General features: G+C 37.0%; 1 protein-coding gene across 2 annotated transcripts; it reads right to left on the bottom strand.

Annotated features, from left to right (window-relative positions):
• Positions 1-1,137: 1,137 nt before the first annotated feature.
• Positions 1,138-20,404, bottom strand: LOC144424329 (uncharacterized). 2 transcript variants are annotated; one of them, XM_078113524.1, is made up of 15 exons: positions 20,230-20,404; positions 19,471-19,527; positions 18,400-18,527; positions 16,736-16,820; positions 16,004-16,084; positions 15,204-15,362; positions 14,807-14,940; positions 13,039-13,358; positions 11,968-12,041; positions 9,874-10,714; positions 8,766-8,921; positions 8,018-8,151; positions 6,364-6,544; positions 5,443-5,508; positions 1,138-4,214 (listed from the first exon to the last, which is right to left on the bottom strand). In XM_078113524.1, the coding sequence occupies exons 1-15, from the start codon at positions 20,296-20,298 to the stop codon at positions 4,150-4,152; spliced, it is 2,550 nt and encodes an 849-aa protein (XP_077969650.1). In that variant the 5' UTR covers positions 20,299-20,404; the 3' UTR covers positions 1,138-4,149. The 2 variants fall into 2 exon arrangements, with proteins under 2 accessions (XP_077969650.1, XP_077969649.1); XM_078113523.1 differs by having other exon boundaries at positions 9,874-10,717.
• Positions 20,405-26,841: the final 6,437 nt, after the last annotated feature.

Below are 26,841 nucleotides of genomic sequence, written 5' to 3' on the forward strand. Positions count from 1 at the left end.
GCTTAACGTTGTATTCCTTCAGAACTGGAATAGTTCGTTGGCAAAGAAGACAAATCTCTAAAGTTTGATACTTTTCAATGGAGAAATTGGAACACTGACATTTATCCAAGAAACTTTAGTTTTCTGAATCTAGTTTTCGTTTGATTTCTGACATCTTTAAGCTTTCCTATATGGCTGATTACTGCCCTATGAAATCCTAACACAGGTACCTATAATTGATATACTGGTATAATTGAATTGTTACGATAAACACGTGCTTGAACTCTGATAATGACATAAATTAGCGGTATCTAGATCGCAAAAAGGTAGAAATCAAATCTGTTGAACGCTATTTCAGGTAAGCTCGGCGGGCCATTTTCAATCGTTACGCGGGCCGGATTTGGCCCGCGGGTTGGGAACACCTGGGTTAGATGATGAGGAGCCTAAGTCACTTAAGAGTCTTTTATAAATTGTGCCTTGAGTCAACCAGTATTGGTTTTAGGAGTCTCCCGAGAAGTTTTTCCTACATTTGTTGGGGGCTATTTCCGGTGTGATAAAAAATAACAGTATAATGAACATTTTGGAAGAAATATTAGACCTTATAGAATTCATAGAAAATTGAGGAATAAATAAAAGCCTTCTAGCGAAAAAAAGAAACAATCTTTAACCACTGAAAACTTCAAAGCAATTGGTCCATTAGTAAATGAGAAAAATGATTTCTTCACAACAACAACCTATAGCAAAAGGATAGGATTTACATATTTATCCCCGGGGAGAGGAAAGCCTACAAGACGGCCTATCCATATGGCGAACCACGGCCTCTCGTCCTGTTACCATTCCAAGTCGGGTATGGGATTAGTTATATAGTTTAGTTTGTTTTCGGAAGCATGGACTTGGTGGTGGAGGAAGCCGTAACCGACCAGCGGTTACGTGAACCACCCAACAACAGCGAAGAGTCCAGCAATCCTCTCGCACATAACCATCCCTGCATGGGATTCAAACCTGCGAACCCACGCAGAGTAATTACCTGAATTAGAGGTGCGGTGGCGAGCGTATTCCTAACGCTTAGCCCGTTGAGCCACATCGCCGCGCCACGATCCATAGGTCCAATTAGTGTTCCATAAACTGGCGCTTTCTGACTGTATGAAATAAATGAACTCATGCATATCATTGTGTATTATTCCATCACAACAGACAAGATTTTAATAAACAAACAAAACAAATTTGCGACATTGCACTAATAAAATAAAAACAATGTAAGACTTAATTTGCTTTCAAGAAAAGTCCACATAGACAGGACAAGAATAAAAAAAAGATTATCAAGCGCCTGCTTGCCATGAATCAAACCACTTCAAGCATCATTTTCGACAGTGCCAATTCGAAAAATACAAATAGTAGGGAAAATTAAAATGAGAGACCTACTTTTCAGATAGGATTTATATATATATATATAGTATATTCCGAAGTGTAAAAGTCGATATTTATCCCGTGGGAGCCGATAAGACGGCTTTACCATATGACGAACCACGGCCTCTCGTCCGGCCATCAGTCCATGTCAGGTATGAGATTAGTTAGCCAGTTATTCGTTTAAGATGCATCAACCTCAAATACTCTCTATTTCACGGAAATCGCTGGTTCAAATCCCTAGATAAAAAATTGGCGGAGATTTACAGATTTGAATCATTTTCCTCGGAAAGCTTTGTTCACGTTCCCTGAAGAACTACAACCAGATGTCTATTAAATGTCAATTTCAATTCCATCAAATTTGCTTTTTGAAAAAAAGGACAAGCCTTTAAAATTGGATTATATATACTCACATGAAGACATGTGATTGTGAATTGGCAAAAAAATTTCAAGTTTGTAAACTACAGAAAGTTGCGGTAGTTTCATTTCAACTTAAATTAACCAAAAAGTATTTAAATTATTAATTCATGTATTCACTCTAAGGTCAGGTTAGTAATATAAATATTGATTTCTGACAGGCTTGTTGAAAAATTATCACTAGGGACAAACTCCGCTAACCATATTCAACTTGATACTCATGTGGTATGCGTACCAAGATGGCGGACACAAGAACTAGTAAGTGTACCAGGTTAGAGTTGGGCCATAATTTTCTTCCAATTTACCTTATTTTAGTTCTATGACGAGTTTGAGGACTTGCCAAGCGACTCCCGCAGTATTTGTACCTAAAATTATGGCTTAAACCCAACCTGGTACACATACTACGTTCTGGTGTCCGCCATATTTGTACGCATACTTCAGGAGAATCCAAAACTTCATGGCTCTCTTGTTGAAATTATCACTACTGACAATTCTGCCAACCTTATTCAACTTTATGGCTCTTAACATGACAGGACTAAAAAGGTTTGAAATTCAATAAAAGACTTTAAAAAGTAGCAAAGAATAATAATTAGCACACCATAAACTTTACCAATGGAAGAATTAAAACGACCAGAATGTTAATATTCAGCTGTATGTTACTCTTGAATGATGGCATTTAAATTGATTGTCTAAGGACAATAAAACCGAATATTTTACTATTCTGAATACATTCTGATAAAATATTTTCAAATATAAAATACAGAATACATTCCAAACAATCTTCAGCGTAAAACAACATAAACATACAATTCAGATATTATACGTCTTGATTCGCTTGCCTGGGGGCCAAAATTCCAAATTACTTAATGAAAATCTTCTAAATTTAAAAAGTTACTATATCGAATATATAGCATTTGGAATGTACTCAAATATTGCCGATCTTAGCAGGATGAACATTTGCTGACACTAGAATTTTTAGTCGAGGTCTGAAATTTTGCTTTGAGCCCGCTTGTGCAAAAAAAAATTACAGAACTGAACATTATACTTTGCGGAAAGGTTATGCATCTGATTATTCTTTCCATAAAATGTTTAGATTACTCCACCCTTCCCCGCCCAAACAATTAAAATATCGCTAATTATAAGAATTAAAGAGATAAATAAAATTAGATTCACCATGAGGCAAAAGTATTTCAAACCATTATTTAACCAACCATTACCCGTTAAATAGCGGTCAACCACTGAACAATTGGTAACCATTGCATAACTGATAACTGTTGGAGCCGTTGACCGTTGCATAACCGTTCGGCTCAGCCATTAAAAACCATCGCATGACCGGTAACCATTGAATAACTGTTAAATTATCGTTAACCATTGAATAACCTATAACTGTTAGACAGCCTTTTACTTTAACCATTGAATAACCGTTATCCAACAACACTCAAAAACCGTTAACCACTAAATAATCGGATATATCACTCTGAAAAAGACAATGCATCGAAGTAAAATAAATAAAAAGCAATAAGTCATAATTGAATTAAACTCAACACCTTTGGTTTAAGACAGTTCAATAGAATTCAAAAAAGAAAGAGTAAAAGTAATGGGTGGGTGAAGCATTGGACTATGACTTACTACTGATAAATTTAAGGTTAAAAACTTGGGTTTGAATCCCATGCCACCCACTTCATTTCGAGGCAAAACGCAGCTGGTCTAGAAGTTTAGAGTGTTAGACTTGATTATGCTGGCGCGGCAGGTTCATAATCCCGGGTTTAAATCCCATGTCCCCACTACACCCCACGGTGTGACTGCTTGTGCACAGTCTTGTTCGGAGTAAAACACAGCTGGTCTGGAAATAGAAGTGTTAGACTCGAGTATGTTCGGCATAGCAGGTTACATATCTGAAGTTCTAACCCCATGTTCCCCACGCTACACGGGGTGTAATAAATTGAGTAGGCCCAAACTGGGAAGATTGAGATTCTTCTTAAATATATATAATATATTAGTAGGATTTTTGTTTGGGAAAACCTTAAAAAAATTTCAAATAGATTTTTCAATGTTCTCAGACACTTCATAAAAAAATTTGTGATTGTGAATTTTATTTGCAATTAGTTGACTTTTATATATCTTCCCTTGAACGCCGGTTCATCTTCGAAACTTTATTGTTCGCAGTGTGAGATATTTCATAAAAAATTTGTGATTAGGAATTTTATTCGCAAAGTAGTTGACTATTTGTTATCTTCACTTCACTGTTCAATCTTTAATGTGCGCAGTGTAAAAGACTTCATAAAATTTACAGGAATGAATTTTATTTGCAATTAGTTGACTTTTATTTATCTTCTCTTGAACGCTGGTTCATCTTCGAAACTTTAATCGACCAATCGACTTCAATGTTTTCGCCATCATGGGAGCGACTCTAGCTGTAAAGGAAATGTGATAATACTCATTAGATCAGAGTTTTCAAACCTTTCATGGCTTGTGGCTCCTTCCGGATGCTTTATGTAGGGCTGGGCATTTCGAATCGAATATTCGAATCGAATCGAATAGTAAATTATTCGAATCGGTTCAGAGCTAAATTTCGAATCGCCGCCATCTTGTTTTTATCTTTCCGCTAATGGTCGAGGTGAATTCCCCATTTTTTTTTCATTGGAGTCATATTTTTTCAACGGAATTCTAACATATTTTCTATTTTTTGTAGTGAGTTATTGATAAAAGTTATTCTGTGTGAACGCTCAGTAATCTATCTGGGTGATTCATTCTATGTCTTCAGTAATTCATTTGTTGAGAGGACCAATTACTATAATAAAGTCGCTTACAAATATATATTTTCAAGTATTCGAGATTCGATTCGATTCGAAAAAATTATTCGATTCGATTCTGAAATCACAAGGTATTCGAAAATGCCCAGCCCTAGCTTTATGCAAGCGTGGCCCCCTCACTTTATCATTACAGTGGTATCCATAGTGCTATTTTGATTGATAGATTACAAAATTGTATTATGTTCAAACAATTCATGCTCAACAAAGTGAAAACACCCTGTGAAATAAGCTTGTCAGGCAATGAAACTAGGAAAACGCGTATTTTTCTTGTAAAGTGAAAAGTAAAATCAGTTTAACGTCTAGTATTGTGGCCCTGCTGCAACTGCTCGAAGGCTCCCTCTGATGGACGAGCCCAACCCCGATTGTAAGCAAACAATACAGGTTAGCCGCCAGCGTTTTGAATGTCCAGGCCAATTTCATCGCCAATAGACAGAAAATGAATAACATTTTTTCTATGTAATATACAGTAATACGATTCTATATTCAAAAAATTCCCCAATCGACCAAAAAATTCTAGTCAAAAATGCTGCGGAACTCAAACGAAAATTTGAGTGAGATGATGTCACCCCAATTCATCATGGTTGCCTATTGACCATTCAACAAGAGAGTGATTTCAAAATATATGGAAACAAAGGCCAAAACAAAGTAATACAGGTATGTCAGGAGTGCAATCTGTCACAGAAATGAATTTATTACAGCCATATATAAGGTTGATTACAGTTTTGGCTTGTAGAAGTCTGCAATCCAGACTTTGAGAAAACCAAAATGTTGATGCTGGCTAATTTCACAATACAAAATATAAATTTTACTGATTATTTTTTCTACTTACGTTTTTTCATTTCTTTTATTTGCGCCATTCTGTGCTCACGATCCACTGTTGCCGCGGTGATGGTACCTGTTAAAATAAATATTTATATTGTCCTGGGGAGAAAAAAGCTGAAGAGGAACAGCCTAGTTAGGTTCGCAAATTTTGAGTTTTTGATGAATGTTTTCTATTGTGTGTGAACAGTCAGTGAGCTGACTGACTGATGGACTCTATGTTTTTAGTAATTTATTGATACTCCTGAAGTATGCAAACCAAGATGATGGACACCGAAACATAGTATGTGTACCAGGATCAGGGTTAGGCCATAATGATATTCCAATTTTCCCTATTATAGTTCTATTACGAGTTCGGGGACTAGCCAAGTGACTCCCGTAGTATTTGCACCTAAAATTATGGCCTAACCCTAACCTGGTACACATACTACGATCCGGTGTACGCCATCTTGGTTCACATACTTCAGGAGTACCAATTTATGTGCATGTAGAAGCCATTAAAATAAAAAAGCCACACACAATTATGTCGTTTGAATATTAAATTCAAATATATTCCAAGTATTCAAGATTCGTTTTTTTAATAATTTTCGATTAGATTCTGAAATCAACAGGTATTCGAAAATGCCAAGCCCTAACCTAAGCAATCGGATCGGAGAATACGACTCAGAAAATTAAATAAGAAAGTAGTGGATACCTACTAGTGAGGTTCTATAAAGTCAAAATAGAAATAATATGGTGTAATAATTATACAGAACTACAATTACATATCTTCCAAGTATTCGAGATTGGATAAAAAACACATTCAACCGATCCATTCTAGAATGCTCAGTTCTAGTAAAAATCTGTATCACAGAAAGTAAATGGAACCTCTGGAATTTTGAAAAAAAAAAAGATGTGAATGCTAAGAAACTTCTACAAAATTTTCAATTACCTTCTGGAATGGCCATTCTCGAGTCGACAATCTCTCTTCGGACAGCAGAAGCGGCAGATCGTGATGTTCCGCTACTATGAGCAGATGATGGACGCGGTCTCACTCCTGTGCCATACTTTTCTTGGGCTCGGCGGACGTTGCGAGGAGCCTTGGCGTTTGTTCCAACATACGCTAACTGGACCTAGAGAAATTTCGAACATGATTCTATTTGGTGAACAAGGCTCTAGACCAGATGTGGGCACGGTTTTTGGGCCAGGGGCCAGAATGTTTGCCTACCTGGACTGGCGGGCCAAGTGAGTGTGACGAAAAATGTTACATTTTATGAACATAATTTGCAGTGTTACAAAAGCAAAAGTGGAAAACAATAGGCCTCCTGCCAAAACTAAATTTAATCTCAATAAATTCCTTGGGTTATTTTTTAGCTGAAACATTGAAATTTGGTTTTAGTTTGGCTGTGGCATCATCAGGCGGGCCAGATTGAATTACCAAACGGGCCGGATTTGGCCCGCGGGGCTGTAGTAATTCCCAACTCTTTTTCAAGCCGACTTTTCTGAAAAATACATTTGTAAAATCTTGCAACCCAAGAATATACTCAAATACTACACTCAAGCATTTAGTGCTTTTCTGGCCGCAAAATTAAATGACTCATATAAAACAAAGAGAGAAAGCTGTGCTAATTTTTGCCCTCGGTTTTGAAATTGTGGCCTGGTTTTCCTCATGCAAGACAAAAATAAATGCTTCCAGAAATGCTAAAAAGATTTGACAGTCACGTAGTACGTGAACCAAGATGTCAAACCAGGTTAGGCCAGAATTTCAGGTACAAATACTACGGGAGTCACTTGGCTAGTCCCCGAATTTGTAATAGAACTAAAATAAGGAAAATTGGAATGAAATTATGGCTTAACCCTAACCTGGTACACATACTATGTTGAAATGTTCAGGTGCCCGCCATCTTGATTCACATACTACTGGAGCGCCAAAATTTTAATGCTGTTTTAGTTCCCACATATACGATTACTATTGAGCAACACTTCAATTCCAAATTAGCACAGCTTTTAAACTTTGTTTTATGTTAGTTATTCAATTTTGCGGCCATAAAAGCATTACATGCCAATTCAGTATTTAAGAATATGACAAGATTTTTTCAAAAGTATTTTTCAGAAAATTTAGATTTCGAAAAACAAATCCATATAAAGTTGTCAGTTGCAATAGATATCCGACTCTAATCAGTAAGGGCATTTCGAATCGGGTTATAAATTATTCGAATCAGTTCAGAGCAAAATTTTGAATTGCCACCGGCTTGATTTTTTACTTTCCGCCAATGGTCAAGGTAAATTTCTCAAATTTTTTTATTGAAGCCATATTTTTTCAACACAATTCTGACGTATGACTTTTTTCTGTAGTGAGTTATTGATGAAAACGTGTTTTTTATTGTGTGTGAACGCTCAGTAATCTGCCTGAGTGATGTATTCTATGTTTTCAGTAATATATGTATCTGGAGGACCAAACACAATAAGAAAGTTACACAATTTTATATCTCCCAAGTATTCGAGATTAGATTTGATTCTGAAATCATCAGGTATTCGAAAATTCCCAGACCTAATCAGGAGTAAGCGCAAGCGATGTTACATCGAGTAACTTGTACGAAAATTACCTTTTTCTCCAGAGGTTTCTTTTTTGCCTCTTTCGCTTGAATCATCATAGTCAAGTTGTGCAACCTCGCTTCTCTTTCGTCACTGAGTCTTAGAAACATTTCTCTCCAAGATTCCAATTCAGATGGACGTTTTCCTGAAATGTGTAATTTCAAGCGAGGATATTTAGAATCAGAACTTTAGCTCAGGGAGAAATTTCTCCTAGGATGTTACTATCTTAAGAAAAGTATTTTTTTCGTATTTGCACAGCATTGGTCGGCAAACTGTGGGCTGTCTTGCATTTTCCAGTGGGCTCCCAATAAACTCCAATCATGGTAGTGATAAAAAGATTCTATGAATCCAACATTAAATAGAATTTTTTTGCCAAATAGGTTTTTGTTCACATATCAAACGATTATACAGGGCGTCCATAAAAGTCTTTACAATTTTTTAATTTTGTTACGAAGTCAGTTCTCAATATATCTTAAGCAGGTCTGTTGTTTTTTCATTAGTAATTGTTCAAGTATTTTTACTTCATTTGATACATCTGTGAGGGCCAAAACAATATATGGTATCGATAAATTCCCTTTGCAGTTTTAGAAGTTTAAGACATAATGGACTCGCTATACATAACTTTCATTTCAATTATAGTACTGACATTGCAACTATTCTGGTATTGCCAAATGGAAAAGCCTTGATTCTTCCAAATAATAGAAGCAATGAAAAAGGCGTAAATAAGTGCGGTCAAAAATTTATGAAACTGCAACGAACCTCTGAATTCGTGTTGAGCGTGGGATTTCCATAGCCCATCAGTATCTTCCAGTAGGTAAGGGTTCGAGTCCTCAAGTCTGTATAGTTGCTCCCATGTACATTTCTTAAGCACTGGATTGATGATTTCATATGGAATCCCGCCAAACACATCAATGGCTGAAATTTAATAAGAAGTCCATTATTACAATTTTTCCTGACCGTATTGACTTGAACTGGTTAAACAATTTCAATGCATGTTAAGAAAAGAATGATGTGTTGTAAAAGGGGGGAATGCGTCGAATGGATAAAAATCACCATGCTGCACACAATTTTAAGAATACATAACGAGGCCTAATGGTTAAAGTATTCTGTATTTAAGGATCCCCTATAACTTTGCTCAAACATATAAGCCTCCTTTACTTCTGAGTGAGTGCTCCACCATACTTTTATATATTCTTTACTTGGGAGTACCCAGAGAAGGGGACCCCCCCCCCCCCTTTTAAATGTGAAAAAAGCATTTTCTGTATTAAATATAGCAATTTTTATACCTTGATACGCTTTTTAGACCCTCAAACACCAACGTTTTCTGGCCTTCGGTCTCAGTGGTTCTTAACCTTTGTGCCGAACCCCTACGTTACCCTGGAGGCTTACATCGAACCCCAAACCGCCTTTAATCGACAGAGTACAAATATATAAATTGGTACAAAAGGACAACTACACATAGTTATTCATACAGGTCTCGTTTTTGGATGACATATTTTACAAAAAAAAATTCACCGAATTGTTTCGGACAAACTTGGAACCATAACGATCATTGTGGTGTAACCTTAGATATCTTTACACTGTGTCAAAATAGCATTGTTGTGCCACAATAGCGTCAGGGGCAGGTGACTTCATGGCAAAAAATAATTGTAGGACAGTAAAAAAAATTACCAGGGCAAATTTTACAACTTTGGAAATTCAAAAGCTATAATTTTATCAGAGGACCTCCGTCGAACCCCTGGAACAGCTCCAACGAACCCCAAGAGTTCGATCGGACCCAGGTTAAGAAACACTGCACTATCTTTTACGGTCTAACTTGACAATTCAGAATTCAGACACCCCCACCCTCGAAAAATAATTCACTTACCATCAATATTATTCATCAGTACTCCCATGCATTGATCATATAGTGACATCATACTGGGGATGAACCCCCCACTCCCCCCCGAATAAACCAACATTTTTTTAGTTTGTCTTTGAGAATGCAATTCTGCAGCTTGATTGTCAGTCATTTTCATTTCTCCTGATTTTCGTCGTTTATTTGGACCGTCACTAGAGTGAGGTAGAGGGCGATATGTGGGCTGGATTGTGGGGAGGTGTAAATCTAGTTTTATACTCGGTTTTGTGACAGTTGGGACAATCATTTGAGCGTTTTTTCGTTTCTTCTTCTTTTTTCGAAGTTTCGACACATCAGGTATGTCTTCAAAAAGAAAACCTGCATCTTTAGGTTCGACTTTGGCGAACTTTGAACTGTCACCTTTGACCTTGGAAGACTTATTCTTGGTACTTTCGGTGGTATTTTTGTCACCTCCGACCTCTGAATTTTTAAACTTTGAACTGTGATCTTTAAACTTTCTGGAAGATTGATTTTTTGAACTACCAGGTTCGTTTCTGTCACCTTTGGCCTCTTTTTGACTTTTAACCTTTTTCTTTGCAGGTTCAACCGAGTTCAAGTTGGTAGATTTTCTTTTTTCTGATGTTTTGTGTTTTTCGCTAATTTTTTTATCAAAATTTGAATTTTCATTTTTTTTATGTTTTTTCTTTTTAATTTTATTATTTTCTGTCCTTTCATTTGAGAACACTTCCTCTGAATTTTCAACTTTGATCTTTGACCCCCAGTTGCCATCCTCACTGTCAATGCTTTTATTCCGGGAATAAATCGTTGTTGATTGAACATAAGAAGTATCTGATGGCTCGTCGATTCCCTCCTGCTGTATGAAGAATAAATATGTGAAATAATCAACACACATAGAAAGTCCGAGCATTTAAAACGGTGGGGTACGTCCCAAAAGGGGGACATAAAATTTTTTTGAGGGGGTGTGAAGCTAATTAAAAATATAAAGATTTGATTTTCCCCGCCTTATATTTATTTCATACGTTCCATCCACTCATTTCCAACGTTTTTTTTATGAATAAAACATACTTTCATCTTACTATCTGTTATCTGTAGCCTATTGTTAGCTAGTTATTTTCGAGGTGCAAGACTCGACAAATTCTAAAAAGGGCTCAGTTCAAAAAGTTTGAGACCCACTGATTAACACCAATGACTTGTTAATTATTACTATGCATGGCAATGTTGATAGTTAAATGCTGTTCGATTACAGCTTCTTAAGGCGGTCCACCTAGCAGTCAAGACTGGTAACTGAACGCGAAGCCGTGTTCCACATACTATTAAGTTGTCTTATAGGCTTTCCTCTTCCCAAAATAAAAATCCTATCATATACATTCCCAAACACAACAGTTACATCCGCGGCACATGGTCACCCAAAGAAGTTGGAGGGGGGGCACAATACTAGACGTTAAACTGATTCCACTTTTCAATTTGCAAGAAAACTTCACTTTCTTCCTAGTTTCATTGCTTGATAGGTTATTTCACAAAGTGTTATCACTTTGTTGAGCATGAATTGTTTGAACATGATGGGATTTGGAATCTACCAATCATAATAACACATGAATACCACTGAAATGATGAACAGGGCCACCAGCGTCTCTGTAAGGAGGCCACAAGCTTAAAAGATTGGGAACCACTTCCCTACATGACCTGGACTAATGACAAGGGAGCTAGCTCGGCGTAAATATGAAACTCATTGGCTCCACTGATGCATTGTGGGTATTTGTGAATTTTCAGAAACTAAATGAAGTATTTTTTTTATCTGTATGTATGACTCGAATTGATCAATATTTAAATGAAAGTATTCTAACTTGGGTACTCCCGTAGTATGTGAACCAAGATGGCGAACATCGGAACGTAGTATGTGTACCAGGTTAGGGTTAGGCCATAACTTCAGGTACAAATACTATGGGAGTCACTTGGCTAGTCCCCGAACTCGTAATAGGACTAAAATAAGGAAAATTGGAATAAAATTAAGGTCTGGTACACATACTAAGTTCCGGTGTCCGCCATCTTGGTTCACATACTACGGGGGTCCCCTAAATTATTCATAGAATCAATAAATATTACCTGCCCAGCACTGGTTTCACTCAATCTTCTGTTATGGTCAGAGCTGGCCCTTCTCGGATGCAGCAAATACGCTCCTAGAAAACAAAGGGAGTAATGGTTAACTATATGTTCACAGAGGTTAGAGCATAAGTGGGCAAGGTTTTGGATCCAGGGCCAGAAGTTTGTCTACCCAGACCAGGGCTGGGCAATTATTTTTGCTCGAGGGCCACATTGCAAATCAAAATGCAGTGGCGGGCCGGACTAATTTGAGTCAACCCACATTGCGTTTTTTATTGTATTTTATTACACAATTGAATGAAACAAAATGCAATACAATTGTTATTTTTAATGAGACGTGTGTATGCTCTGCTGCGCCTTAACAAGTCCTTGAATGTCGGGTTCAATGGCAGACGTAGATATTCTCAGCAAATCAGAAAGATGTTCATCGGTGAGAGACGACAGAAATTTCGATTTGGTAAAATTCATTACTGAGAAGGTTTGCTCGCAAATATAAGTGGATCCGAAAAGAACTAGCATCTTTTGAGCATGTCTCCTTATGTTGGGAAAACTTTTTTTATTTAGAGAGGAATAAAAATCCGAAATTTGAAATAATCATTTAAAAATAAAAATGGAAAAACAATTATTTTTTACTTCCAAGCATCTTAAATTTTTTATCAAAATACTTCATTAAATATGGATCAAACTTGAATAAAAAATCAGCTCGAAAAGCAGCTTTTCCTCTGTAATTTGATTTTTCAATAAAAAAAAAACTCTTTGTCTACTGTAGCCTATTGGTAATGCATCGAATAACGTTGTACATACGTACGTTGTGGTGGCCGTACATTTGAACCCACGTACATTTGAACCCATGTGTATATCCACAGGTTTAATCTATATGCGGGTGCTAAAACACATGGGTTAGGGTTAGTATGGGTTTAACTATCCGTGAAACAAAAAAAATTCCATAGGTGCAATAGCATACAGGTGCAATTGTCATGGGTTCAAATGTACGTGGGTTCAAATGTAATGGAACCGTACGTTGTATATACAATGAGACCTAAAAAAATTTCCAAAATATTCAAAACCACAAACCTGGTTCATCAGCTTCATAAGAACTTTCAGAGTCATAACCATTTTGCAGCTGTTCATTGACCCGTGGTGACCCGGGTTCATAGGTCACTTCCTCTGATGATCCTGGGTCATAGGTCAAATTAGAACTTGGTTTATAATTAATACTGTCGGAGTCGGGCGGGCCAGGATCGTACTCTATACTGTCATTTTGTGACGAAGGGTCATATTCTTGATCTGACCTCGGAGAGGGGTCATAGGTCGTAGGTGAGAGTTCATAGTTATTATGGGGGTCGTATTCTTCAATGTTTCCATTTACTTCAGGCTCTTCCAACATGTGACTTCTGTAACAATTGAAAAAGTAATCACACACAGCCGCGGGTTCAAAATTTAAAATTTTTTTATGTTATTTGGTTACAGCAGCAGTTCCGAAACTTTCCGTTTGTGCGGCGACAAATTATCAGAGAAAAAATTACGGTGCACTTACATGAAACAATGTTGCTTTCAAATAAAACTGACGTAACAATTTTGCAGAAAGTAAACGACATAGAAAGGTAAAATAAAATTATTGATTCATATACACAGCATTTAAATTAAGAAACAATAAAACATGCGTTTGACATTCGTGCAAGCGTTCGATTTCGTGCAAGCACACGCACATGCGACAGCTCAGCATGCGTTTGACATTCCCGCTGCGTTGAGAATATTTATTTGCCATTATCGTACTGTACTGTAGATACCCATTATATATTACCCATTATCTATTATGGCAAGACAAAAACGTTCTGCATATAGGGCTGCATTCAAACTGGAGGTTGTTGATTATGCGGAAACTCATGGAAATAGAAAAGCTTCTAGAGAATTCAATGTACCAGAGACAAATGTCAGAGATTGGAGAAAGCAGAAAGTTGTTCTAAAAGATATGAACAAAACAAAGAAAGCGCGGCGAGGGAGACAAGCCCGGTACCCAGAGTTGGAGAAGGAGATTGAATAGTTGATCAAAGATCTAGTGGGTACATCGTCACTTCGCTCCATATTAGACTCCGTGCACAAAAGATTTGCAAAGATTCAACCTTTAAAGCATCTAATGGTTGGGCACAAAAGTTTATGAGAAGACATGGACTTGCACTACGCCAGAAATCAGAATCAGAGACTGAATCCGATTTTGAAGAGTTTTGAATTACTGTGTGCTTTTAATAAATTTTTGTTCATGCTGTGAGTTGTTACCTTATGTGCTTACCAGTAGTTAGTAGAGAAAAAATAAAAAAAAGAATTTTATACCAATTTTCATTCAAAATTTAAAGGTGCGTGTTATACACGAGTGCGCGTTATAATTGAATAAATACGGTAATAACGAATCTCTATTTATTGAAACAGTTTAATGTCCTGAAAAACTGCTGATTTTGATATAAACGTGATATTTTAATGTATATCATAAATAATTTTTTTTTTCAAAACCTTTCGCATGCCACGTTTGAGCGTTTGGCGTGCCAAATTTGGCACGCGTGCCCCGTGTTGTGCACCCCTGAGCTAACTCACAAGATTCACTCGACATAGAAAAAATTCAGGACTATAATTTGATGCTTCCGTAGTGTGTGTACCAGGTTAGAGTTAGGCCAAGATTTTATTCTGATTTTTTTTTATTTTAGTTCTATTGCGAGTTCGGAGAGTGTCTGTGTTAGCCAATTGAATATCCCCCTGTCCATAGGTTTCAGTCCCTTTACACAACTCGACGTAAGGTAGGCGAACAAAATTAGTTGGTGCACATACCACTGGAGTGCCTATAATTTACCTTTCAGGAGACTCTTTTTCAGTTTTTATTTTCATTTCATTCTTCCTTTTCTTATCTTTCTTTCGTTTTTTCATTTCTTTATGCGTTTCATGTAAACTCTCTATTTCTTCATTTTCATAATTCAATCCTGGATCCTAGGAATCAAAAAATGCCAAATTGCGGAAAATTTTTTTTTTTACTTTTTACCACAGCATGGTTGGATTATACATGTATGTTGCAGACCAACCACATTTTTTTCAAGGTTTGTGGTAATTTTAACAGTTCTTGCAAGAATTACTGTAGTTTTTAGCATCTTCTCATGGTTTATCATATTTTTTCAAGGTTTTTGATGTTTTTTTCCCGATTTGGCTCCAGCAAAACTTATATGACTACAATTTCCTAGTCATCAAGAACTCACAAGTTTAAAACTTCTTTCTGTGGCTCTTTCACCATTTTCTCGTTTTTTCTTTTTCTTTTGCCGAGGAGGAGAAAGCTTTTCAGTCTTAACTTCTTTAACTGGACTTCTCGTTGGAACATAAGGATGGCCGGCAGTAGGATCAGGATCATCATGTGATGACTAAAAATACAAAAATTTATTCAATTTTAAAATCAATGGACCTTACCCCGAGCATCGACTTCCTTGTTTACTTCGTGACATTGGCGAATCAGCAAGATGGAAAAAGTGACGTAACAATGCTCCCTTTTGGCATCTGCTCAGAAACTTTTCTTACTTACATTACCCCGTTTCAGCTATTTTGAACTCTATTCATTAGTTTTCAGTTGTGTTTTGAAAATGTAAATATAAACCAGATAATTCAATGATCACTCTGTATTCTTAAGAGTTTTAATTTAATTGCAGTAATAAAAATTAGTGTTGAAGTAGCTGTGATAGACTAGGCTAAATGCGATGAATCATAATGATGGTTTGAAACAAATACCCCATTTTACAGGCGCCAACTTGCGAAACCACTCTTAAAATAAGCCCTGAAAATTTTGCAATGGTAAAGTATATAAAGAATTCTTCGGAGGTCAAAGGTCGGGGAAAGATCCATTGGTCCAGTAAGTAAAGAGGAAATAACAACAATAAATAATAACAAGAAGATCAATAACAACAACATCATTTTCATTTGCCCCCATCTCAGGCAACCCCCTAGGATAAACGGTGTTTATTTCCCAGGGCCTTGTTCAGAGTCAAAATATCGATAGATCAGCTCTTACCTCCATTTGCCAGTTCTGGGACGGATCGTATTCGCTATCTTCCAATCTTTCTTGCTTCACAGAAGGTTTGTATGGAGAAGTCTGAAAAAGTTGTCATACAATAAACCAGTGCTTTTGCCCAACCTTTTTCAGTTGGTGACCCAATTTTATTGCGATATTTGCTGTACGGCCCACAATGGGATGTTAATATATGAGAAAAGAAAACATGTATCCCACCTGTAGGGCTGGGCATTTTCGAATACCTTGTGATTTCAGAATCGAATCGAATAATTTTTTCGAATCGAATCGAATCTCGAATACTTGAAAATATATAATTGTAAGCGACTTTATTATAGTAATTGGTCCTCTCAACAAATGAATTACTGAAGACATAGAATGATTCACTCAGATAGATCACTGAGCGTTCACACAGAATAACAAACACGTTTTATCAATAACTCACTACAGAAAATAGTCATATGTTAGAATTCCGTTGAAAAAATATGACTCAAATGAAAAAAAAATTGGGGAATTCACCTCGACCATTAGCGGAAAGATAAAAACAAGATGGCGGCGATTCGAAATTTAGCTCTGAACCGATTCGAATAATTTACTATTCGATTCGATTCGAATATTCGATTCGAAATGCCCAGCCCTACCCACCTGCGAACCCACGCATGGTAATTAGAGGTACTGTTGCGACAGTACATTTCGCACTTCCGCGATCTATAAACATAGAAGATATAGATTTACCTTTTCCATTTCCCAGTTCTGAGTCGGGTCGTATTCCATTGGTTCAGATTTTACACTCGGAACATATGCAGATGGCTCGGATTGGCTGGAAAATAGGAGTCATAGGTCAGAATATTCAGGCAGTAAAAAATGTTAAAAAGAGTAACCAGGAAGTATAGAGGCTGAAGGTCAAAATATTCAGGAAGTAAGCAGGCTGAAGAATATTCAGGAAATAAAGAAGTCGTAATAATAGTCAGAAAGATGTAAAAGCTCAGAATATTCAGGAAGTAGGAGGAAAATGTTAAGAATATTTAGGGAAGTATGTGGCCAAATGCGAAAATACTCAGGAAATACAGAGGTCAGGAGTTGATAATATTCAGAAATTAAATAAAATGTTAGAAAAATATACAGGAAGTACACAGGTTGAAGGGCACATATTTCGGGAGTAAAATGACAAATGTTGACTATAATACCAACCGACACTCGACCAAACGTGTGTCAAGCTTGTACAACGAATTCAAAACGAATTCAACTGCGAATTAAATTTCGAAAAATTTGTATTTTATTGGGAGTACAGAGTTCAAATGGGCATATTAGTCAGGGAGTAAAATGACAAATGTTGGAAAAACATATCTGGGAAGTATAGGTCAAAGGGCAAATATTCAGGAAGTAAAAAGCACAGAATATCAGTATAGAAAACAACAGTCAAAATATCTAGAAAAAGATGCGACTCAAAGAAACATAAAAATTAATGCTATTCAGAATTAATCAACTCCGAAAAGTGAGATCTAATATAAGAATTAAAAACTTAAAATTCCTAACCCATCCATGAAGAATAGTTACATTTGAGGTTTTGAAATTAATTCCAGGATTGAATTACTCAGCTACACCTCCTATTAGTGAGTCCAGTCTAATGTCAACCATGTAATCGGTCGAGTCTGGAGTCTAGTCATTTAATGAGTTAAAGTTTTACTGGCGGGTAGTTGGAGAGTTCGAGTTATTTCGTCAAGGCAACCCGATCTACTTTAGAGGTAACATCGGACCTAAAAATTCCATCCCGGCCCAACCCAGGCCTGTGGGTATTAAACCTGACCCGAGCCTGACTAATTAACTGGAATTGCAGGCCCGAGCCCGAAGTAAACCTGAAATTTCATATTTTATTTAGAGTTCGTTGAATTGTCATTGCATGAGTTTAGTACAGTATGTGTCGTGTTGATAAGGCAACTTCTGTTTTTTTGCAGATCACGGTCTCTTGTGGCCAAAAGGCCTCATTTTTAAAAAAAGCCAGCGATGAAGAAGTCTGACCCTACCTGAACGTACTGATTGACATTTCAGGACAAACAGTGACTTGAATCCTACAAGAGTTGATGACTCTCCAACACTGTCCTAACTCAACAAACATCACAGGGGTTTAGTGAAACGTGGACCTAAATGACTTTAATTCGGCCATATGTCGCCTAGTGTTGAGGCAAGTCGATTGCTGGGTTAGTCTCACTGACAGTTAATTTATCCAAGTCCAACCCGTATCAAGGACTCAACCCTTCTCAGCGATGGCTCATATGCATGTGATAATGATTCAACTGTAAAGCAATTTTTAATGAGGTTTTGCCAAATTTCACTATATTGTAAGAGGCTTTGGCATGTTTTTACCAGGTTTTCCTGGTGTGAAACAAGGACTTACTGACTTTGATTTGGCTTCCTGTTGATTCCCGCTACTGATTAATTTCTTCCATTTGTTGACAATTTCTTTCGCAAATTCACCGAGACCTTCCTGCTTTCTTAAACTGTTGACGGATTTCCCGATGCCTGTGGCCTGAGAATGTAAAAAATGACCTATAAGGAGATGACATAAAGCAGTGGTTTTTATCCGTGGTTGCGCAGAAGCCTAGGATTCCGTGAGTACAGTTCAGGGCAGGGGTGGGAAACTTCTCTAGTCGGCGGGCCAGATGTGGGAAAATGAAGTCCTCGGTGGGCCGGATTATTACATGAATAGTATTCAATATCCTAATCACATATTTATTCGCTAATGCAAGAAAGAAAATTAAATGCTCGACACTCTGTCAACTTTACGTTTCTTGGGATATTCCATGGTTAATAAAACTTATTATAAAATCTGAATTCTATTTATATTTAGAATCTATACTCTCTGCTTTAACAAGTGTGCTACTGCTAACGCAATTGTTTGCTCACTAAGGCAATTGCTTATTTCACCAGCTCGCACTGACAGTGCGATGAGAGTAGAGCGATCGGCAACTTTCAGGGATGATGCGTCAGACCACATTACAGAGTGTGGTTGGATACAGTCAGCGGGCCGGTCGAAATCTCGTCGTGGGCCAGACCCAGCCCGCGGGCCGTATGTTGCCCACCCCTGATTCAGGGGTTCACAAGTTCAAATCTGAGTCTATATCAGGAGTGTTTTTTTTTGGACCGAAGGCCAAAACTTTTGCCCACACAGACTGACGGGTAAGTGTGAAGTGAAAAACTACATTTTACGAATAATATTTACAGTGTTACAAAAGCAAAAAAACAATAGGCCCCGAGCCGAAACTAAATTTGATTCAACACAGATTAAACAACAAATAGAAACAGATTTGTGATGCATTACGAAGTAGAAATAGAGACCTAAAATAAACAGATAGAGGGCATCGAAGCATTTTAGCCCCCCCCCCCCCCCCCCCTACTCTTAAAAAAAGATTCAACTATAAGGAATTTAGATTTTGGACAGAAACAAGATAGCACCAAAATAGTTTTATTACCTGGAGCAGTTCGATAGTCATTTCTATTTCATTCAGTTTCTGCAGGGCTCTGAATATCTGAAAACAATAAGGAGTGTTTTCATATTTAAATAAAGGATAACATCCCCTTGTACATACACCACTTCAACGTAATTATGGGGTAAAATGACTTTTTCATTCTTCCAACAATTTTAAAAGGGGGGATTCGACTCAGAACCCTGGCTGCATCACTGGTCAGGACAGTAGAAATTTACATCAGTCAGGATAGGGGCCACACTAAACACAAATTATTTGAACTCTTCTAGCTCTGTTTTGCCGTTTTGAGTCGATATGGAGGCCCAGACTGTCTCATAAAGCAGTACAGCACACTATCCAAATTCCAAGAATTTCCCTCCATTTGGCTCAATGAAACAAACACTCTATGTGTCTCACAAACGAGGGGTGTCTGGGACCACGTCAGATCCGTCATATCACATCATGCTTGTCTTAATAATAAGCTAAGTTAATCGCGGTCGTCACATGACGTTTTTTTCTGAAAACTCTCGAATGCGTCTGATCATCTGTAAAATGGGTTTCTCTGAAACGGACAATGTCACCCGATTTGTAGTGTGCCGTACTGTACAGGAAGAGTTTGGACTCACTGTTATAATTGATGTCTTTTAATGTGGGGGCTCTACTTGGAATCATAGAACTGAGCCATACTGCAATAGCAAACGGATGAGAGCTCACAGCACTAGGGTAGCGGCAAATTGAAGATATAAGTTTAAAAACTACACTTACCTTCCTAAATCCATACTCAGGTTTAAGTCTCAATTTATATTTCTCTATGATGGATATTGTATTATCCATGTCAACTTGTTTAAAAATTTTTACATTTACCGGTAATAGAACAAAACATTTAGTCAATTGATGTACTGGTAATTGATAATTAAATACGGTAACTGCTGGAAAACAATAAAAAAATATTTTGCAAATACAATCGTCATACTCGTCACAGGGAAGATGAACGCCAATAAAATGGCTCAATCGCATACCGGTAGCGAAATCATAGATAATTCAGTCGGACAAACACAAATCATTATACATTAGAATACCGGACTGCCAGATTTCATCGCAATTGACAAGGAGTCGCACGATGAGCACACCGAAATGCCTATCCTACTGTCCTATTTAGATAGTTTATTTTGAAAACTCCGCAATCTGACAATACAAACAAATAAAAAATGAAGAATTCTGGATAGCGAGTAAAACCTTTAAAAAAGTTTAAAACAAGATGAGTATCGTATCATGTACGGTACCGGTACCCGCATTCACAACAACAAAAAAAACTTTATTAAACAAGGCTTGGGCCAGAAAAAATACGCAAATGTCTGAATGTAATAAACTTTCGGCTGTTGTTTACTTTTAAAACAGGGTAGGATAGAATAAGATTTACATATTTATCCCGGGGAGAGGAAAGCCGATAAGACGGCATAATCATATGGCGAACCACGGCCTCTCGTCCGGTTACTACGGTACCGGTACCAGTCTATGTCGGTACCGGTACCGGTACGGTACTCAAGCTACTGAGCTAATACCGGTACTGTAATACAGACCAACTGGTATATTACAATTGGTACAATTTACTGGTATATAGAGCTAATTCCAAAGTAATATGATATCTCATTCACTGTATCAGTGTATACAAGCCATCCTACTACACTTATCTAGTTAAGTAGGATTTCGCAAATAGCGGTCGGCGTTACCACCAGGATATGCAAACCACCAAAGCACGCTGACAGCTGATCGCACATATGTGGCGACATAACACTACGCATCATTGCACATCCAAATATTAGATAAGATAAGTTCATTTCGACTCCATAATCAGCATAAACGGCGATAAAACGGTTGATAAAAACAAATATTTAAAACTGATTATGAAATCAAGAGAGTAAACAAAATCTTGGATAGGGTTTAAAACGTACAGAATATAAGATGGAAGGTATTGCCAAAAAGTGGATAGCACGGTCGGATTAGAAAAACATTTTATATTTATCTCGGAGAATGGAGAGGAGACTGCTTAAGGCTCAAGCATATGACAAAGAACGGCCTTTTGCCTGGTTACCATTTCATAGTCAGTATGGGAAGAGTTTGTAACAAATTTCCAAACTGTAAATTTGTAAATTATCGAATATAAAATACCACTTGTAATTTTTCACCTGCATAAAACAATGATATCATATTCAGGAAACAATGGAATCATCGATATTTCCAACGTCAACTAAGCTATTTAATCAAATATTACAATAGATTTGACTTAAATTACAGTGACGATGGTATAGTATGAACCGGAGAAAATAACCTTGCTCAACCTAAATTTCATATATCAAAAACGAAACTATCTTATTGGTCAAAGCAAGACCTTCTTTCCAAAAAAGTAAGAAATAAAGATAGAGAATTTGTCCAATAAACGGAGAAATCCAAAACGCCCTCAAATAGAATGATTTAAGGCAAAATAGATTCCCAGATAGCACAGCTTTTTTGGGCCTACGTTATAATCCGCCGGCAGCGTTGTACACGCTTTTGCGATCATTTGCCATCATAAAGCTATGATTGGCCTTCAGCGAAAAACGACATAATCCAAAAAAATTGGCGCACGTCAGCCCGTAATTATTTTTGGCGGCAGTCGCTAATCGACGTCCTGTTACGAGGTTCTCCTGGGAAACCGATTTGAAATGATTGTAATTGAAGCCAATGGACTTTTTCGTGGTGGAAAAGTATTCAGGGTCAGTATATTGTGTGTTGTCTGTGATACCCCTGCTAGAGCTGACATGCGCAAAGTAGGCTACGGTCCGCGGGCCAAATCCGGCCCGCTAAGTAATTCAATCTGGCCCGCCTGATACTGCCACAACCAAACTGAAACCAAATTTTGATGTTTTAGTCGAATATAGCTCAAGGAATATGTTGAGATTTCGGTTAAATTTAGTTTTGAGACGAGCTTTATTGTTTCCTATTGTTGCTTTTGTAACACTAAAAATTGTTCATAAAATGTAGCTTTTACATTACATCACATGGCCAGCCAATCTAAGTGAGAAAATTTTCTTCTGTGCTAGAACATTTGTAAAAAAGCGAAAGATCACACTGGATACTATGGATGTGATTATTGCACACATAGTGGAAATGGGTTTCACACAGAATGACTTTCCCAAAAATAGAAGCTGAAATTCGAACTAATGAAGCCACCAATGAAATGGAGTATGAAGATCATCAGCAAGGCCAGCCTATCTTGTCCTCATTAAATATTGGAATGATTGGTCATTTTCCATTGGACTGGGGATAATATAAAGTTAGTTCACATGTGGATATCAGCCCCCTTACATGTTCGCATTGGCAATTTTATGATGAGAAATATTTTTTGTCATACTATTGATTTGAAACCGCATCTACCAGGAGAGCTCCGTAGTTGAATTAATCTAGATTGTTGAAAAACTACTGGATATAGAACCGGTCATATTGAAAGAGACATTGCTTGAGCAGCCGTCTGGTAATCATGCTTTTCTCTGTTGTAATGACACTCTTATGCAACAAAGTACTATGTTCAGAATATTGTAATTATGCAGAACATCTACTTGCTGATTTTTTCGAGCATGTGCAATGTCCAATAGTGATGGATTTTGAAGAATCGCTGTCTTTCAGATCATTGCCAGTGTGAAAAATTCAAATTTTGGTGGTCCACGGTAACCACTGGATTATTGTATCAAATTTATTTTGTAATAGTATCGATGAGGTGCATCTCTACGACAGCGCGCAATAGTCATACACCGATGACGATCTTCATTCAATTTTAAAACTGCTCGGGTGCTCGGGCACGAGCATAAAAGTTTCATTTCCAAACGCCTGGAAATAGATGACATTGGTACCGACATAAAGCAACATCAAAATCTGAAAATAAGAACTATTGACGTGAAAAAGGTTTCGAAATATTATCAGAGTAGCGATTTGTTACCCAAATTGAAAAAAGTCGCAAAATAACATTGCGCTACAATAAGTGGACTTTTGGAAAAAATAAATGAAATTACTAAACGATCGAAAACGAACGAAAAAATTTTGTTAAAAAAAAATAGAATAGGTTGCAGAATAAAATTGCTCTGCAATGAGTGGGCTTTTGGAAGAATTAGTAATAAAATGCAAAAAATGGGAATATCGATACTGATATAGTCAAGTTTATTTTTTCCAACCAGTAAAAAACAAAAAACATGCAAAAATATAGAGAAAAAATGATATTTAAATTAATGGGGAAGGGAAGCCGCGGGGAACCAAAACCGGTTATCGAGCTGCGACACCCAAGGTTCTAACACCTAGTTTGACAGATCGGGGAGAAGAGTTTCAACGAATAGATACCATATAAATTTTACTAAATAGCTAACTAATTTCAATTGTTATATATTATTACTAGAAATTACCGTGCATTAAATGTGCCATAATAGCAGCAAATAACGGGGGATTTCCCGTTTGCACTGACGAAAGAATACAATGAAAAAACAATATTGACATTTGTTGAGGTGAAAATAACTGTTGGTATAAAATCACTAGACTATGGAGTCCTTCAATGATAGAAATATCTGAATATAGGAAGCACTGTGATAGGAATACTCCATTGCCCAAACTGGTAAATTGATGTTAATTAATACTAAAATATGAAACATAATTTGTAATACTTTTTCATGTAACGTAGCACAATTAATAGTTTTTGTCCATCCTAAAGTATATATTGAGACAATAAATGTCTTTTTAGATTTGATTTGAATATTTGGAATGTGACAAACGACGTAAATAAAAAGAGTGTGTGGAGGCTGATCTTGTGTCGACGTCAAAAACGCCAATCTACACTCAACAAAGATTAAGATGATGCCACTGCAAAATTTGAACAACTGCGAATCTATAATATTCTGACATAGGCTACTTTGCATCAGCTTGAAGAAAAAACAGTAGATATGGAAATGATTTTAAAATATCAAAGTAGCATCATTTCAGTCATGAGGTAAGAAATCAACAAGACAATAGAAAAACAATTTGTTACTCAAAATGAAAATAAGTTGCAAAATAAAATTGCTCTACAATGAGTGGGCTTTTGAGAGAATTCAAAAGGTAAAAATAAATAAATTAAAAAAGTAATAAATAAAATGCAAAAAATGAAAACTGTGCATCAAAATATCGATACTGATATAGTCAACCTTAAAAACTCCAACCTACCATCAACAAAGTTTAAGACGATGCCACTGCAAAATTGAACAACTGTGAATTCATAATATTCCGACGAACTCTGTATTAGCTTGAAAAAGAAGTAAAATCATCAATAAAATATCAGAATACAATTGAAAGCAACTTATATGTTCTGGAACTATATGATCAAGGGATAAATTTGATCCTGAATTCCAAAAACAACAAATACTATAGGAATTTCCTATCCAAATGTAATTATTGCCCAAATGCGATGACATGTCTGTAACGCGTTTGCGTCCGATACACAATCTACATTGTCATTTTTTTTAACTCGTATGCGTGCCCCATTTCCTTATCACATGAAACGCCCAACGAGCCTCTCACCGCTGCTCATCGAGTCTTATTTTTCCGCTTCAGGTGACCCTTATTGTCAGGCGATGGCGGAGATGCATATTAGACGCCTACCGGCTTGTAATTATTATTGGACACGTTTAGTGGCCATAACGATAGTTTCAAAATTTTGTTGTTGTTGTTCTTGTTCTTTGACACGTTTTTAAAAAGTCGCTTTTCTCTTCGAATACTGGACCAATTGCTTTGAAATTTTCAGTGGTTAAAGATTAATTTTTTCGCTAGAAGGCTATTACTTTAATTTATTTCAAAATTTTGCGTGAATTCTATGAAATTTGATATTTCGCCTAAAATTTTGCTGTATTATTTTTTATCCATGGGAACACGGATTTTAGTCAGTGTCATGACTGGCTGTACGTTTTGATTCTGCAAAATTCTTGCTACTGGAAATTCAGAACTTTTTTGAGGGTACCGGTAGCGTCAAAGGTACCGGTAAGGACTGATTCGCTCTGGTCTAACGTGTCCATATATTTGTGCGTAGCTCTCTTGTTATTTGTGTTATTTTGGTGAACGAGCACGTGTATTACGCGTTATAAACTTTATCCTTGAGTTTTGCTCGTTTTCGAGGAATTTCTGTAATATGATTTGTTACTGGTTGTTGAGTTTTTAGAACGCCGAAATAAATTGTATTTTGTTTACATTTATCCAGAAAGAATCCTTGGCTAAATCATACTGCGTAACACGACCTTTCCTTCGATTACCTGTTCATGTCGGGTGGGGGATTAGTAAGCCGGTTATATGGTCCAGTAGCATAGATTTGATTAATGAAGATCTACTATTCATATTGTTCAGCTTTGTGATGCTGAAGTCGACAACAGACTCGGATAATGATGAAAAGGTAGCTTCACGGTGGATGTCATGCTGTGTGCGCGCTACACGTCTTCACACAGTATGTACGGAAGCCAGAGCAGCGGAAGTTGAGCTATGCATGGCATTAACGGAAGCACTGGGCTAACGTCATGCTATCTGGCAAATAGCATGTACAGAAGCTCGGGGTCGAAGTTTTTACCGTGCAATGCATAGCATATACGGAAGCTCCCAGATATGTATGACGGTCGTGTACCCCGCGACATGACTACGAAGCGTTAGTACCGATGTGACTCGGATATGACGTGTCTTTGAGACACTGATCCGAGACCAGAAAACTCTGATCCGTAAATTTAAAAAAAAAAAAAAAAAAAAAGACTCGGATATTCTGCCAGGTACGACAGTTCGTTACTGCCGTCTGATCAAACAAGATCAGATTAATAGGAAAAATGCTGACAATTTCACGTCATCGAGACGCAGTTACGAATAAATCAAACAGATGCCGTCGGAACTGTGCGCCTCAACAGAAAAAAACATGCCAGCACAATCAAAAATGAAAATTCTACGTGGTCAGACAGTGGCATACTTCACTCACGACAAGATGGCTCTGAAGTGGATGGACAAGAGGGGAGTAACATATTTATCAACATTCCATATGTACGACATGGCTTAAGTCACAACATGGCTGTTTTTCCATTTATTAACTCACTTATGAGTTTAACAAATCAATTGCAAATCGAGTAATTTTCTATTGCACCCAGGTGTGTTCAAATATCGCAACTCGCCTAACTTCAAAAGCAAAGTCTAGGATGAGAAGGTTAGAATTTGTGCCAAGCACTTCGAGGATGAAGATATCCAAAAGACCATTAAAAAAGTTGGATCAAGTTTGGGAGCATTTGCTGCAAAATGTCTTAAAAAAAAGCATGAAGTACCTCCTTGCCAACCAAGAAGAATCGTTACCAAATATTTATC

This window comes from Styela clava, chromosome 6, assembly GCF_964204865.1.
Source record: "Styela clava chromosome 6, kaStyClav1.hap1.2, whole genome shotgun sequence".
NCBI lineage: Eukaryota > Metazoa > Chordata > Ascidiacea > Stolidobranchia > Styelidae > Styela > Styela clava.